A 17,017-nucleotide genomic window follows, 5' to 3' on the forward strand; every position below is an offset into this window, starting at 1 on the left:
TGTATTAAAATGAAATTTAAAAATTGTAAGTGGTAAGTAATCTATACTTGTATATCATTTGCTCTGTGACACAGAAAATTAATGCAGGCATTTCTGAAATGAAGAAACTATTTTATTGTTTATTGTTTCTTTGTAACTTACAAAACCTTCACACAAAAGAAATATCACAGAGGAAGAGAGAGAGGAAGGGGGAGGGAGAGAGAGAGCAAGCGAGAGCACTAAGAAGTATTTAGGCTTAACTTGAAGGCTTCCTTGGTAATCTAACATGCATGACATATTAAAATATCAACTTCCAGGTAAATATTTATTCAACCAGAAGATATTACTGGTTAAGACTTTACAATTAGAAAGTAGTACACTTTTCCTGATTAAAATAGATTGATTTTAGATGGAGCAATCAGTGCCACATATAAGCCATTATTCAGGGTCAGGTACTATTTCATATACTTAGATAGGTTATGTTGGATATCTCAAAAGGAACATTTCCCTGTATTATGAATACTTTTTAAGCTTTAGAAGTATTTATTAATTAATATAGATAGTTATCATAAGTTGAATTGGCTTTTTTTGATATTGGATCCCCAGGCTGAGGCCAATGGTGTTTCTCATAAAATCTTTGCAACCTGAAATTTGAGAAAAGAGAAACAGATCTGAAGAAAGAAGGAAGGAAGGAAAGAAAGATAGAAAGATGGACATCATAAATTTTTTGACTTCATATTTAGATATATCATGCTTATAAATCATATTCAACTTATTTGCAGAGCATGTTTAAAGATTAATATCATATGTCCTTTCTTAGACAAAACATAATGATTTGGTAACAATGGTTTTCTCTCAAAACTAAAATGAACTTGATTATCTCATGCTCCTCCCTAAGACACTGCATCAGATAAATCTTGTGAAGATATTAATTAACTGTAATAAACATGTGTGACAAAGATTCCCATCACATGTTAAAAAGATGATTTTAAAAACAAAATCTCTCTAATTAGAAGAAAAACGACTCATGATTCAGCCTGATACTATTTAATTCTATGACCAGCACACAGATTAAAAGTTGCTCAAATAACAAGTATGATAAAAAGGACTAATAGAATTGCAAAATGTCCAGGCATTTCACAAGTCAGGCAGCGGCTATGAATGTAAGTTATTTTTACTCTATGCCCTTCCACTCAGGTGAGGCTATTCTCAGATTAAACACCTCAAAGCACTGTATAGCTGCAGTTTTACTTAAAACATTTTAATATGTACACCGAACATAAACATTCAATAAAGATAAATCAATGTTCATTAACATAGTATTTCACTCACTTGATTCATTATCACTAACCTTAAACCATGCCCAATTTATCTGAAATTTCCACATCTCTCACATTAATGATCAATTGCAAATAATCCCTAGGTTTAACAAAAAGTTCATTATGGTGACTGTTGTATTACAACTTTTAATAAAGATAAAAATAAAATAAAAAATGGAAATGATAAGGATAAAGATTAAAAAAAACAGATTAGATATTTTCTCATAAGCAAAGGAAGTCAGAAAGAAGATAAATGGGATGTCAAATCAACACTGACTATGATAATTTGTTTATACATTGTAAGAATGAAATGTGGAAAAAAGAACATTTTAATAAAAAATATGTAGGAATATAGTCAGTAGAATGGACTCTCTTGATTATCTTTTCCTGTTAAAATGGGAATGGAGAATAAATTACTTCTCAGTTCCCACTTTGTTTCCACATTCCAATGAGTTCTTTGAGTGTTGAGATTGTGTGCTCAACATGTCTCTCCTTCAGAAGTTTATCTATTTCTAGAAGAACAATTGTTTCATGACCTCAAACAGGAGGATGTAGAGAATATAGCTCTACAGAATATTTAAAGTAAACTTTGAGATTCAGGCTAAGCCTTGGAGATAAAAACATATCTTAAGCAACTTTCTTAGACCAAGTATAAATATGATCATGACCACATTGTTTGGTTGTTGTGTTAAATGCTGAACAGGTATACTTCCTCCTATTAGTAAGTTTAAAAGGCGCAATTAATATATAAAACCAACTCAATGCCTGAGAGCCTGGTTGCCCAAGGCTGTAATCCTCCTGCTCAGGAAGTTGAGATCTGAGGGTCACAGTTCAAAGAGAGCCTGGGCATAGTATACTACAGTGTTATGTAAGATTACTACTATTGAGTCTTACCTGCACATTTTGTTCTGGTGATGAGCGGTGGTCCTGGAAGCCCAGTTCCTCCCTCACCAGGTCTGGTAAGTAGGACACGGATCTCATACTCAGTATCTGGGTCTAAATGCCAGAGCTTGTAAGTGGGAGCATTGACTGCATGGGTTTCTGTCCAGGATCCTGATGTCATGCGATATTCTACTTCTTTCAGGATAATAGGACCATCACCAATGATGGAGTTGGCATTAAGCTGGATTAGCAGATATGTAGGCCCAACACCAAGCAGCTGAGGAGGAGCAATGGGTCTTGGTGGCTCTGTAAGAGATGAATGTACACACTAATTAGGCGGGAAAGTCTAAAATGTAACAAAACAAATATCTATTCATGTCTTTACAACTTAGTGAATCATTCATTTAGAATCATATGATAAATGTTCAAAAGAAAATCAGAATAACAGCAGTCTGTCAACTGTACTTTTAAAGAACAAACACTTTTTTTAAGCTTTGACCATTTTACATGTTTCTTTTCACAAAACCGTTCCTGCTTCTCCAAGCTATAAACTTACAAAGCACAATAAAAAAGAGACATGAAGAAAGCATATTTGGAGACCCATTAGATTTGAACAGAGTAGATCTTATTATTAATACATTGCTTCATATACAAATTAAATGGCCAAGTCAGGTATGTGTATACATACATACATACATAGTCTAGATATGTAGATATAGAGATAGATAGATAGATAGATAGATAGATAGATAGATAGATAGATAGATAGATAGAAACAGACTACCAGATTACCAGCAGACAAGATAAGGAGCTGTACACGGACGTTGATCAGGGTACTGATTTCTTTCTGCACACTCACCTCACGGAGTAAGAAAGTGATATTGACACCATAGAAAAATCACAAGTCAATACTTAGCCTTTGAGGGGGCATTTGTTAAGGCAGCCTTAATTCTGTCAATATGTCTGTTCAAGGGAAATAGAATGATACAAAGTTCCGAGTACACTGTGACAAGAAGAGAGATGTATTTAAACTTCTAAAACACTTCTCACACTTCACCAAGAAGTTAAAAGAATGTAAAGCAAAATGATAATCTTACTAATCTGGTAATTGTCCTAAAATTGCTTTAAAGATTACTTTTTAATAAGGCAAACATTGCAAAGGAATGTATTTAATACAACCACAAAATGCTTCCTACACACTAATCAACCCAGACAAGGGAAGACTGGAGAAGAAACAAGTATAGGAAGTTAAAAGATACAGCCAGGGACTTTGGAATTGTCCAATAGTGATACACTGTATTCAGAAACTACAATTTGAAGATTCTTATTCAGATCTAAGTGAATTAAGAATTCTCAGGTGGTTTACAGTATTTGTTTCTAATTCTGCTTACATGGAAAGGAATAGCTGGCATAAATCTCTACATTGAAATAGACTAGTTACATCAGGCTAACTCATTTAATTCATTTAAGTTTACAGATGCTAAAATCATGAGTAGGCAATGATTTAGGGCAAATATTTATGAGTGACTACTCATACTTAGCTTTTCTGGATATGGGCATCCATATATTATTATGAAAGAAGAATCAACACAATAAACGTATTAGTTTGAAATGAATTTAGCATGAAATCAATAGAAAACTGTGATAAAAATAATAGATTGAGCACATGTTTTTTCTTCAAACTCATTTTAAAAACACAAGTAATTCTTTATTAAATAATCATCCTATTAAGGCAATAGCCTTCAAAGGGGCTATTTAAAAAAAATAGTATAACTTTTTGATTGACTAGGGTCATGTTTAAAAAGGAAATAAACCAAAATGTATATGACATCCATCGTACACATTTAGGGATAATTTTAAAAATTCTTCACACCTGATTTAAAATGGTAACCAGAAAATCTGGTCTTAATGATTTTGCAAACTGATTTAATAAGGATATACAGTTAAAGTCATACCACAGCCAAATTATTTTCTATTTTACAAATGAATTCTATGAAGTGTTTCCTAAAAACAAAAGCTTAAGAAAGTCAAAATAGTTTTGAAGTTTCACTTATCAGTAAAAATAAGTTTCATTTCAACATAAAATCCTACCATGTAGTCTAAAACTCTAAATTTTAGAGTTTTCCAAAATTTTATTTTAGTCAAGGGGAGAGAGATCATTTTCTCTAAATCCTAAACTGAAATTAAACAGAAAAAAGAAATACATGTATGAGGAAGCATGTGAATGTCTTTCCAGCCTCTCTAAATGTTACCCATATCTTAAAAAGCACACTTGGCTAATAAGCTGAGCGGCCTCATGAGATGTACCATGTTTGTTTTCATTCCAGATGGCTCATATACTGACTAATTTAAGTTAAAGTAGAAAAAAATGGTAAATTCACAGCTCACTAGGGTTCTACCCCAGAGCCATAATGCCTCATTCATTGTACAACTCACCAGTGACTCATTGTGCAACTTGTCAATGGCCCAACGAGTTCCAGAACTTAGCATGATGCATGGACAGGAAGAACATGACAAATGATTTACTAATAGAATTAATTTACAAATGAATAGGTTTTCAGAAAGCTAGTCTTATGCTTCTCTATGCAATATGAGTTCTAACTTTTGATACTCTGGATACTTTGCCACAGAAAATAAAGAGCAAGCAAGAATTGTGAGCAGGAGATGGGGAAAGAGGAAAGGAGACAAAAGCTACAGTTAAACACAGTATTGAAATCAAACATTGGTTTCTATTGTTACTTTCTTTAAACAGGGCCATATCAACAAAATTTGGAGTGAGGAAGCTACATTTCAAAATACATAGTCCTATATGCTGACAGCACAGGAAATGTGAATAAGTTATTTAACATTGCATAACAAGGGAGGTAACATACAAAAGATGTTAAAAATACTCGATACTTCTAAACAAATCCACAAGCCCTATATGTGATACTGAAGGCTTTAGGGGGAAGGGCAGTGCATATATACATTTTAAAACCAGAAATTAATATTCAACATGTATTATGTGAGAATAAGTTTGATGCAATCAGTGTCATCTGAGGAAGGGCAGCAAGGCAGGGTCACCAGTTTCCTGTTTCACAGCTATGCTATGCAAAAAAGAGAACAATCCCAGATGCAAAGCATTAGCTCCAATTCTGAATAGTGGTGATATTAAAAGAATCTAAAAAACATACACATTGATTAGCAGCATGATTATAAGAAGGAAAACTCACATTAATGAGAGTAATATACCATTACATATTAAATTTTTATGTTAGAGGTATAAAGTAGCTTTATATTAGCATATGTACTTTGTTTTGGAACCCTGAGAGCAAGGGTATTTATTTATAAAATCCCTATTCATTTCAATAAATTATACATGAATTTTAATCAGTTTGCAAATGAAAAAATAATTGTTCTGCAGCAATATTAATATTCTTCATAACTTAATATACTTCCAGGCCCAAAGGTATGGTGGAAATAAATCCCAACTGTACAGTAAATATGAAGTGAAGCATATAATCCCAAAAATACAAGATAAACTTTACCAATGTTACCCATTAATGTCCAATTAATGACTCACATTCATTATTCTAGTGCCTACCTATTATAAGGTACCAATTATATATTCAAATTGCCTTATTCATTTTATAATTTGAATATTATTTTTCATTAGGTCTTGAGATCAAGCAACTCGCTATGAAAATGTATTCTCATCCAGAAAATACCAATATGCTATTGGTATTTTACAGGCATGTGTTGGTTATCAAGTGCCAGTTAATCGATAAAATGCAAAACTCACAAACAAAAGCCACAAAGCCAGAAAATGTCAGTAACAAAGTAAATGTCAAGGCAAATAACACTTTTACATCCATTTTCCAAGTAGACAAACAAACCCCCTTGCAATTCTTTTTCTTTCCTAATGGTTTTGTTTGCCAATGAAGCCTTAACATGAAGTATTCTAAGATTAACTCTCCCCCTAGAGAAGGAGGCAGTGATGTTGCTCCAGTCTCCTGGGTCCTCCATAGCAAATTACAATAAGCTAGGTGGCAATTTTTGCTACTTTAAGAGGAAAAATCTATTCTTTTATGGTTCTTGAACCCAGTAAACTAAATCAGTAGCACTAGATAGAAATACATGCCAGAGAATTCTATATCCTTCCACCCCTGCTCCACAAAGACCCTAAGTAAAAGTTAGTTCCTTTCTTCCAATGTATTGTATCTGCTGGTGTTCTTTGTCTTATTTGATACCCCTCCAAATCAATGCTCATGTTTCCTTCTTCTCTTATGAATTTACAAGGAAAGTTGTGATTACATCTAGGATACATGGCCAAATCAAGATAGCGTTACTATTTCTAACTACTTAACAAAATTACATCTGGAGAAATTATTGAGCAATGTAAGGTAATATTCACAGCTTAAAAAATGAAAACATAATAAAATTGGAGATCATTTTTAACCTGTGACAGGCACAGACCAGGATCCCCTTTGTCCTGAGAGATAGCTCAACCATAACAAATTCTAGTGGATTTCTAGCTTGGGGAGTTGGTAGATGACCAACTCAGAATGAAAAAGTTGAGCAAGGATGTGAGGCCCTAACTAACTAACAAACAAACAAACACATCCATCCATCCATCCATCCATCCATCCATCCATCCATACACACATACATACATACATACATAAAAGTAAACAGGGCTGGGAATATGGCCTAGTGGTAGAGTGCTTGCCTCATATTCATTAAAACCTGGGTCCAATTCCTCAGCACCATATATATAGAAAAAACCAGAAGTGGCTCTGTGGTTCAAGTCGTAGAGTGCTAGCCTTGAGCAAAAAGAAGGCAGGGGCAGTGCTCAGGCCCTGAGTTCAAGCCCCCAGATGGGCTAAAAAAACAAACAAATAATAACAAGCAAACAAACAAATAGATTAATAGAATAGAAATTTACTAATGTTTTGAGACGATGACGTGATTTTTTTAAAAAGCTAAAGGTTATATTAAACTTAACAAATTATTTGTTTTGACAGAAATACAAAAAGATGACAAACATTAAAATGGCCACAGGAGTCAGTGTTTTGTTAAGATGCAGAACTTATTTTAAAATTTAACACGACTATTTATAAGAGATACAATACTTTTTATTTGTACAATTTCATTACATAAGTGGATAACTTCAAAGAAAACTATTATTTCTTTGTTTTCATCTCACTGAAATGTTGATCCAGATGTGATTTGTCTTAGATAATGGACTCACTTTTCTTATTATTTAAATTTACTAACCATCAACAACAGTATATTCATGTAAGGAAGAATGAACAGTGAAAAAATTGATGGAAAGCATAATGACATTATTATTGTATTATAACCTCTGGAATTTACTTTATGCACTACTGTAAGATAACTTAAATTACCTTCAATGGGATAACAGTAAAAGTTAATAGTATTTCAGTGTTTTCAGACTCAAAATAACATCACTGACTAAGATAAAGATAACCTTCACCTCATTAAAAGCAGAAAACAGGTCATTTATAAATAGAAGCAGTTTCCTTGGGCAACATACTTGCATTTCATTGTTCCTTAAATGTTGAAACATGAAGTACACATTTGAAAACATTTAGGTTTATTTAACAAGATTTTTCCGATATCTGAGTTTATGAGCTGCAACCTAGATATATGTAGGAAAGAGTAATAGTCTTTCATGATTTTATGTTGTTTTTTCTGACAGTTAACATTTTCAGTCCCAGAAAAATTCTTAGATACTAAGAATTATCATGTGCGGATGGTAAAGCTTTGTACTTCTTTATTTACGAAATTTATCTGCAGGTGCTGAAATTAAGTGTTCAGAAAGTAAGATTTACTACCTCTGATTCTGAACCATGCAGCCAGGCAATTGCTCTGACATTGATACACAGCACCTACAAAATGCTACTATTTAATTAAAGGAGTTAGTTGACTGGAACAAAAGAACACTCTCCAAGCAACTGCTTAGTGACCAACTGGCATCACAAGATTTATCTAGCTTGTAAAATAGGTCCTGGCTACCAACATAGCAATAATTTTCATTTTGCCTTTAGTCAAATCAGATCATTTATTTGATTTGATATAAAAATTTTTAGATGCCTTTTAAGAGCATTTTCATAGAAAAAGTTCCCCTTTATATATCTTCAAAGATATCTGAATATACAAAATAGAGAATACAAATAATATTTAAACATTTAAAAAATATAAAATATATCATTGAAACTTAATATTTTAAAACAAGTTTTAGAGATGTTTTCCATGAATATTACTATAATATTTAAGGGATAGTACAAATGCAAATGACAACAACTGCCATCATCAGAAATTTTTAAATATTTAACAAGTGTCAAAATAGGTATTTTCACTGAAAAGATCATTTTAGGATAATATTTCTAACTGAAAACATTCCTTCCTACTTATAAGCAAACATTATATCTCTGACTTTAATGTAAAGAAAGGTATTATTTAAAACACCTGCAAATACATATATATATACACACTTAGCTTGTCAATAATACATTTCCCTAATAATAATGTCCATTTTTTCTAACTATATGCTTTCATTGCTTTTGTTTTTTTCTTTATAGAACGTTATAACTGTTGTCTCTTGATATTTTGAAAACCACACTTTTATGAAAATAATGAATCACATTATCATTTTTATGATACTAGGATGCAACCCATGGAGCACACAAAAGTAAATGCCAAAATTGGATGTCAGGTAAGGCCAGATTTCTAAACCTCTTCATTACTTAAAATTGTCTAGAAAGGTTTTATTGACATCCAGGTCACTTCATGCCAGCAAAAGCCAAACCACAGAGGTTTTGATGAAAGGATGTGTTCAGAGAAAATGTTCAATGACAAGGGGAAAGTTGGCAAAACAAAAACAGGGTCACAAGGGACATGAGGGCTCCTGTTTATATCCCAGTGTTTGGGAAACTAAACCAGGAGGATCATGAGGTTGTGGTCAGCTTGGAATATACAGCAAGCTTCAGGCCATCCTGAACAACAACAACAACAAAAGAAACCCTGTGTTTAAACCAGCAAAATGTAATCAGTTATGTCAACTCTTCCAAAAGTAACTTAAGCCAAGAATTCACACAGAATGGATTCTTATGGATATGATTAACTGACAAGTGTGATATAATTACGTATCTTATTCTTAGCGACAAAATCTATACCATCAATTATTGATCACAGTCTTGGTTCTGTTTGTGCAAGGAGGTAGCAGCATTTAATCAAGGGTGAGAGATAGTCAAAGAGGCTAGTGAAACTTTCTTCTATAACTCAGCTAGTCAGATTTGATGTTTTTAATTAACAAATGGAAACACCTCAGCAGGGGACATATATAATTTTGAAGGGTAGAGGATGCTTACTTCAGAATGTAGAGAATTTTAATTTTGGAGGGAAGAGAATAACCCCATTATATTGGGATTCTTCACCAAAGATACAAATCTCCCAAGAAAAGTTAAAATAGCTAGGGCACACTGTAATTTCCACAAAGAACTAAACTAACTCTTGTCCTAGTAAGAAAGGAAAAGAAAAGGGAAGGGAAAGGAAAGGAAGGAAAGGGAAAGCCTTTGTAAAATTAGGGCCAACTCCAAGAAACCACTGAAACTGTGCTTGTAAGTGGCTACATTAATATTTGCATACACAATGGGTTTGGGATAATAGCTGAGTCCTTTTATGAGGAAACTCAAGACAATTATAAACACATGGACTAAACTGTACAACAACAAAATGGTACCAAACTTCTTTAATCAGTAGACCTTTATCTACTGATTATCTGTTGTTGTCCTGGAGAGTGAGCATTTATGCAAGCCTTTCATTCCATATCTGTCTAAAGTGTAGTACATGGCATTAAATGCTGCTATTCATCCTTAGATGCTATCACTTCCAAGGACATATTTCATTGATACACATTTCAAGAATAAAATTGACTACTAAATAATTAAACAATTTTAAAATTAATCTGCCCCCTCCAGAAAGCCCTTGATATTAACTAAAACACTGCCTATTGAGGACAGGTGTCACGTGACCATTATATCTGAAAGAGACAAAGGAAGGATCTAGGTTGCCATCTTCAGAATAGCTCTCAATTTTACTATGCATTTCTATGAATGGCATGTATTTTCAATATAGTGAGTCTTATATTCCCTTAATGCTTCTATAATTCTTAACCTTAGCTGTATAGTCATATAAAGACCTCTCTATTTTTCTCATAAAATTGATTTCCTAATTCTTCTTTTAATAAAAGACCAATTTGACATTTCTGGTCCAGATCATGGCATGTGAGTTAGGTGGACATTTCCCTCGTCACTTCCTAAATAAGATAAGGAAATGGCCTTTTGGCCTTTATTCTAGGTAAGTCCAAAACTCTACTCACAGTACAAAGCAACCATAGCCAAACAATTATCATCACTATTAAACATGACTAAGATTACAAAAGAATCAAAATCATTTGTAGGAAAAGGAAAAAGAGAGAGATGAGACAGGAAAATTATAATCAATAAGTATTGGGGCACAGGGACAGGTCAAGTAGTATAGAAACTACATTCCAAGTACAAAGCTCTGAGTTCCAGCCCTTATATCAACAACAAAAGCAAAAAAAATGTACAAGTAATAAATATTAAAAGGGCTCACTCAGACATTAGTTGTGCATCTGCCTTCTCTTTTGTGATGTTAGAATACTATTGAAGTAGAGAGACAAACAAGGAGGACATCATTACACAAAGGACATCCTGAAGGTTGTCTACTGTCCCTGCATGTAGGCCTCACACATCCTACCTTCCTAGAACCAGTTCTTGACAACATAACTGTGGGTATTCTTCCTGATAGGAAGTATAAGGGCACAGTTAAGAATGGACATTTTGCATCTTTACTCCCATTTTTTTTTGTCTGAGGAGTTGGAAAAGTTTCTCCCAATTTTTGATTTTTCTGTATGCTATCCATTGCATTTAAATTGCTTGCCCAAACTATTTATTCTTATATACATATATGCACATTTCTTTTATACATATATGTGTTCATATAGAATTGAAATCATATCAGAGCACACACCCACACACCCATATATGTATAAGTATATTTGTATAATTGTATTTACATCAGGGTATACAAACACACACAGACACACAGATACACACACACACACACACACACACACACACACACACACACACACTCCTTGTCTCTTGGGGGAAAAAAACCTTCAGTTCAGGGAAGAAGGAAATTCAGGTGGTAAATATGCCATCCTCATATGAAACAACATTACATTTTTGCATCTGAAGTCACTATGCAATGTGCATTCATTTCAAAAATATCTTCAAGATTTGTAGAATCAAAGTATTTAATCTCTATGGCATTGCTCTTTCCTGCTGCCAAAGTGCTGACATAAGAAGAATCATTTCAGCAATGAAATTGGAAATTTTGCATATTGAATTTTATCTTATACATTACCAGGGTATTTTATTTACTATGATTTGAATACACTGCTGAAATAATGTTATTACCTTCCTGAAATAAAAAAGGCACAGAAGCAGTACACTGTTTTAGATCTGTCAGAAGAAATAAAAAACAAGGTTAGGATGATATGTAGGCTACATGAAAAGGTGAGGGGATTTTGAGGAGTAAAGTTTATTGTTTTGGGACCCACAAAATTGTAAGATAATAATTAGATTAGAACCTTATTTTTGTCCAAAATTTCTTCCTATGTAATATCTATGTCATTAATTGGTTGCACAATGATTGTATTGTGCTAATTTAACAATTTTACAAACATTTTTCTCAGCATAATAACATGACAGAGAACTAAACACAATAATGAAAATTGTAGGTCCTTTTTCATGAGTTGCATGTTAATAAGTATAGGAGAGTTTTCCTATAATTATTTAATCCCTCATTCCAGTTTTCTTGGAGCTCAAACTGTTCCACACATTTCAGAGAAATGATTCAAAGAATAATAATCAACTCAGTAGTAAAACCAGGAAAGCTTTTCAGTACACATTTTTTTTTTCGTAAGTCTAAAGCCATAAATAGGTAATCACATCATCATCTCACCAGTCTTCTTTATGAAGTAGAAGCATGGTTGGTGAAAAGAGGAGGATTGAGTTTGGCAGTGAAAATATTCATTTTATTTGCAGGCTAAGTATGCCTCAGTTACTTGGCAAAGGCCATGCTTCCATTTTAGGTTATTGTAAAGGAATTTGGAGGATAACCCCATTCATATTCATTTTATAATATCACATATTTAGACAAAAATGAATATGTGTAGTAAAGAAAGACATCAAAAAGAAAATATCAGCAATTACACTGAACACTGTCTATATACATGGGGTGCATATGCACAGAGACACTGGTTTCCAGGCAGGTAAAACACAAGACTAATTCACCTCACATTAATCAGAGTAATTACAATTTAGATTTTATTTCTCTATGACTTTACAAGGCACAAAGGTAGCTTTCTTGTGAGAAAGGGTTGCCTAGGCTTATCCTTCTGTACAACAAGTGGTATTCTTAAATTTTTAATGCAAAAATAATTGTGATATGATGAGATCAATCGTACAAATATCTTAGCCACATAAATAAGAGGTATAGGGGCTGGGAATGTGGCCTAGTGGCAAAGTGCTTGCCTAGAATGTGTGAAGCCCTGGGTTCGATTACTCAGCACCACATATACAGGAAAAGCTGGATGTGGTGCTGTGGCTCAAGTGGTAGAGTGCTGGCCTTGAGCAAAAAGAAGCTGGGGATAGTGTTCAGGCCCTGAATTCATGCCCCTGGACTGGCAAAAAAAATAAAACAAAAAGGAAATATGAGGTATATAGGAACAACTATATACTGATTAAATTGCTTAATGCTATTGACATTTTTACTTTTATTGGCTTTGAGGTTTGACTTCAGGCCCTGGGGTTTACTAGACAGGCACTCTACTCCTGTCCCTTTTGCTTTCCTTTTTTTTTTTTTTTTTTTGCCAGTCCTGGGGCTTGGACTCAGGGCCTAAGCACTGTACTCGGCATCTTTTTGCTAAAGGCTACCACTCTACCTCTTGAACCACAGTGCCAATTCTGGCTTTTTCTGTTTATGTGATGTGGAGGAATTGTAACCAGGGCTTCATGAAAGCTAGGTATGCACTCTACCACTAAGCCGTATTCCCAAGCCCTTTTCTTCCTTTTTGAACAAGTTCTCTCAATTACAGCTCAAGCGGAACCAGACACTGATTCCTATTTGCACTACCTATATATTTTGGGATAAAAAAGCCTGTAGCACCACCACTATACCTATCTTTTTCCATGGGTTAGCATTGCACTTCCTTATATCAAGCAAATAGGTAGCTAAGAATAAAAGAATGTGCCACTGTGCCCAGCCAGTTATTGATATTTTTAAGGATTTTTTTTTTCAGTACTGGTGAATAAACCCAGGGCGTCATTTGAGAAGCAAGAACTCTGGCACTTGATCAAAGTCTTCACTTCTAAAGATATTTTAATAGTGCAATATAGGCATACAGAAGTGTACATTTATTATGATGTATACTTATAAGCTACTTTCTTGAATGCTTACTTCAATAATCACTAACATAATGCAAAATTACAGGGGGGAAAAACACAACAAAAAAGTCCAGAAAATCCACTAACTCCAATCTTCAAAGGACTACCAAGTCCAAGGAGGATCTCATGATGAGATCTTTAAGGTTACTGTACCCCAATGGAAAAAATACAATAGAGGGAGTAGGGAGGGATATAACAAAAAGAAAGAACAAACAAGAGAGAGTAGTATTGTCATATGATTTGATCAAATATGCTTGGGCCATAAAAAACACCACTATGCTGAGCACCAGCCAGGAGGATGTTTTTAATATTCATAGGAAATTAAGATTGAGTGCTGATAGACATTCCTTGCCTAGTAAGCACTATGTCTTCAGAAAGAGAATACGTTATTAAGTTGTGGATGATTTTTTTTCCATTACCCCAACAACTAAGAAAACTGAGAAATGATGAAGAGTTTTATTAGGAGGAATGACAACACTTCGTAACTTTTCATAAACTGTTCTTATGCCTGGTTCTGCCAAGTTCTTAACAAAAACTACCTGGCCTTGGACTCAAATTGAATAAATTAAAAAAAAAATCCCATGTGTCTGCATATGGGTAGGTCAGTTCATCACAAACAGGAAAGAACATGCATACTGGTCATAAATTGTTTTCTTTTTAAAATACCCAAAAGTTGATTTAGAGAGGACTACAGATTCCCTACTGCTTTATTGAAACTTAGGAATTATAAAATAGTAGGTTTTAGCCACAATGCTACTTGTCTGGGCAAAATACAAGCAATTAAATGTAAATGCACCAGTTTCTAAAGTGACAAGATAATAGCCAGAAGAATGTAATATTGAATATCTTTGAAATTTAAGAGGAAAATCTCACAAATCTTTTTTACTTATTCTTATTTATTTAAATCCTGCTTCGCTTCAAGTAGCATTTTTTTCTTATTTCTAGTATAATGAATTAAATCTTGCATAGCCTAGTGTTATTGTGACAAAAAATGATAAGTAGAGTGTGCTGGACGTGAATGTGGGTTATTAGTCTCTCAGAAACACATGAACAAAGTAAGTTTACCTATGAAACCCAAATTGTTGATAGTGATATCCAATACTTGACAAACATTGTTTGAAAATCATCTATCCTAGAATTGTTATATTGCTAATGTAGCATAAACAAATAGGTGCTTATGATTACTATTTGTACTAAACATATATCCTGTTATAAGTAAATCTCCATTTGCTAGAGTGAAGAAATGACTAAATCAAGTTCATTATCTCTATTTAAAATATTCAGTTACTAAATAAGCTACAACTAGAAACTATGTCATCTTCATTACTGATGGTCATGGAAAATGAAAACATTAAAAACATTTCCCCTTTAGAAGGAAAGAAGGCCCTAGGGACATGTCCTGCTTATTGACATGTCACATCCAAAAGATAAGTCACTTTTCCAGATAACATTTAATTATCACAGAGCCTTGAGTTATTGAATCTCAAATTTTCTCTTTAGGATGAAATATAAAAGCAGTGCAAACAGGCCCTGATGAACTTCTTGAACTCTCATGAACAGAATGCAGATAAGAAAAAGGCATTAGAGGAGAATGAGAAACAATTGAAATTATACTATAGTATAATTGAATCACAACATATGATAGATAGTGTATCTTATTCATTTTACTAGCAAAAATAATTGCTAATGAAGCCAATAAGTTAATTATGATTAACTTATGAGAGCTGACCAAATAGTAATCTAACCAATGAGCAAAGTAATAGTGTTGACATTATGTCTAATAAAATAATACATTTAAATATATAGTACAACTTTTATTGAAAGTGAAGTGGAAGGAAAGAAATAAGCAATTGATTATTTATAAAACAAACTGCTCATTTTGGTACTTCTGAAATATTGTTCTTTACATATCAAAATGAACAGAGACACATTTTACAAGAGAGCAATTCTGTCATCCAGAAAGACCTGTCTGATCATCATAAAGGAACTCAAGAAAACAATCTCATTGTATCTTGCAGTTTTCAAAACAATGCCCTTTGAAAAAGCATTAGTAAATAAAAGGCACTTTATTTTTAGTATAAAATTAAGATTATTAACATTAATTGCTTAAATAACATTGACAACAAAGAAGGTATTTTAATGCTGAATATGTAGATAACAGCAAAGAAAATTTAAGTGTTAAAGAATATCAGAAAAGTGTAATACATTTTTTGTACTCACACTAAAACTAGTTTCATGTACCACCATAGGCCAACATGATAAAAGGTCATTGATATATTACTAACTGCATTTTATGAGATAAATTTCATTATAATTGCTTCAACTATTCCAGCCACAATTTAGACATAGAATCCAATTATCCATTTCATTTTCATTTATACCTCATGGGCTAGATCATTTATCATGTTTCATGATAATGATCAGAAGACACATGGAAAGTGATTTCTGTAGGTAACAAATTACCTTCCATATTAGCATAGCTCACAAGTTCCTGTCAACAACAACTATGCATAAATATGAGGTAATTAAATTTACAATGTGCAGGATTATTTGATATGCTACTTGCTTCCTTCACAGATGCCAAAAACCTTGGCTTATTACATGCAGCAAACTCCTTTGGTTTCAAATCAGGAATCATTGTCCCCCAGAATTCCAACAGGTAGACAGAATGCCTAGGCTCAAGTTGCTGGAATGTATCTTTCATCATCTGGTATTATTACTTCTTGCCACAGAATCATCCATCAATATTGCTGAGACAGCTTGGAATGATAGTCCTAGACCCTCACATTACTGCTCCTTGAACTCTGTCTCATCCATCTTTTGCATCATTTCTGATTCACAGCTAAGTATCCTCTCATGGCTGCAAAAACCAAGTGTAAACCTGTAATGCCTTTAACCTGCAGTGTCTCTCTAATAGTAATTGATTTCTCTTCATCATGGAGTCTCTGTTCAGAAGAGACTAGCCAGGATTGCTGATGCTGAAAGATAATTTTTAAAGAAGGCGACGTATTGCATTCAAACAGTGGTTGGGAAATGCATTCTAAATTAGACTTCAGAGCTGCATTAGTGTTTCTATTGGAATATTTATCCATAAAACTAAGAAACACACTTACAGATTCCAGCCTAGATGTCTCTAAGAATACAAATACACACACCAAAATGAAAAGAGAGCACGATATAGTCCAATAGATATATAATACATATATATTATATATGCATATAATATACATATAGAAATGCATGTACATATTTATATATATGTGGGTAACATTTTAATCAGAAAATGATTCACCAAAG

At 33.3% G+C, this 17,017-nt stretch overlaps 1 protein-coding gene across 7 annotated transcripts in view; it reads right to left on the bottom strand.

Annotated features, from left to right (window-relative positions):
- The window catches only part of Ptprk (protein tyrosine phosphatase receptor type K), a 481,811-nt gene that overhangs the window by 196,267 nt on the left and 268,527 nt on the right, over positions 1 to 17,017 (bottom strand). For all 7 annotated transcript variants that reach the window (XM_048354055.1, XM_048354054.1, XM_048354057.1 and 4 more), the window contains exon 7: positions 2,193 to 2,486. In XM_048354055.1, the coding sequence (XP_048210012.1) occupies positions 2,193 to 2,486 (294 nt within the window). The remainder of the gene's footprint in view (positions 1 to 2,192; positions 2,487 to 17,017) is intronic.

Source organism: Perognathus longimembris, chromosome 9, assembly GCF_023159225.1.
Source record: "Perognathus longimembris pacificus isolate PPM17 chromosome 9, ASM2315922v1, whole genome shotgun sequence".
In the NCBI taxonomy this organism is placed as follows: Eukaryota; Metazoa; Chordata; class Mammalia; order Rodentia; family Heteromyidae; genus Perognathus; species Perognathus longimembris.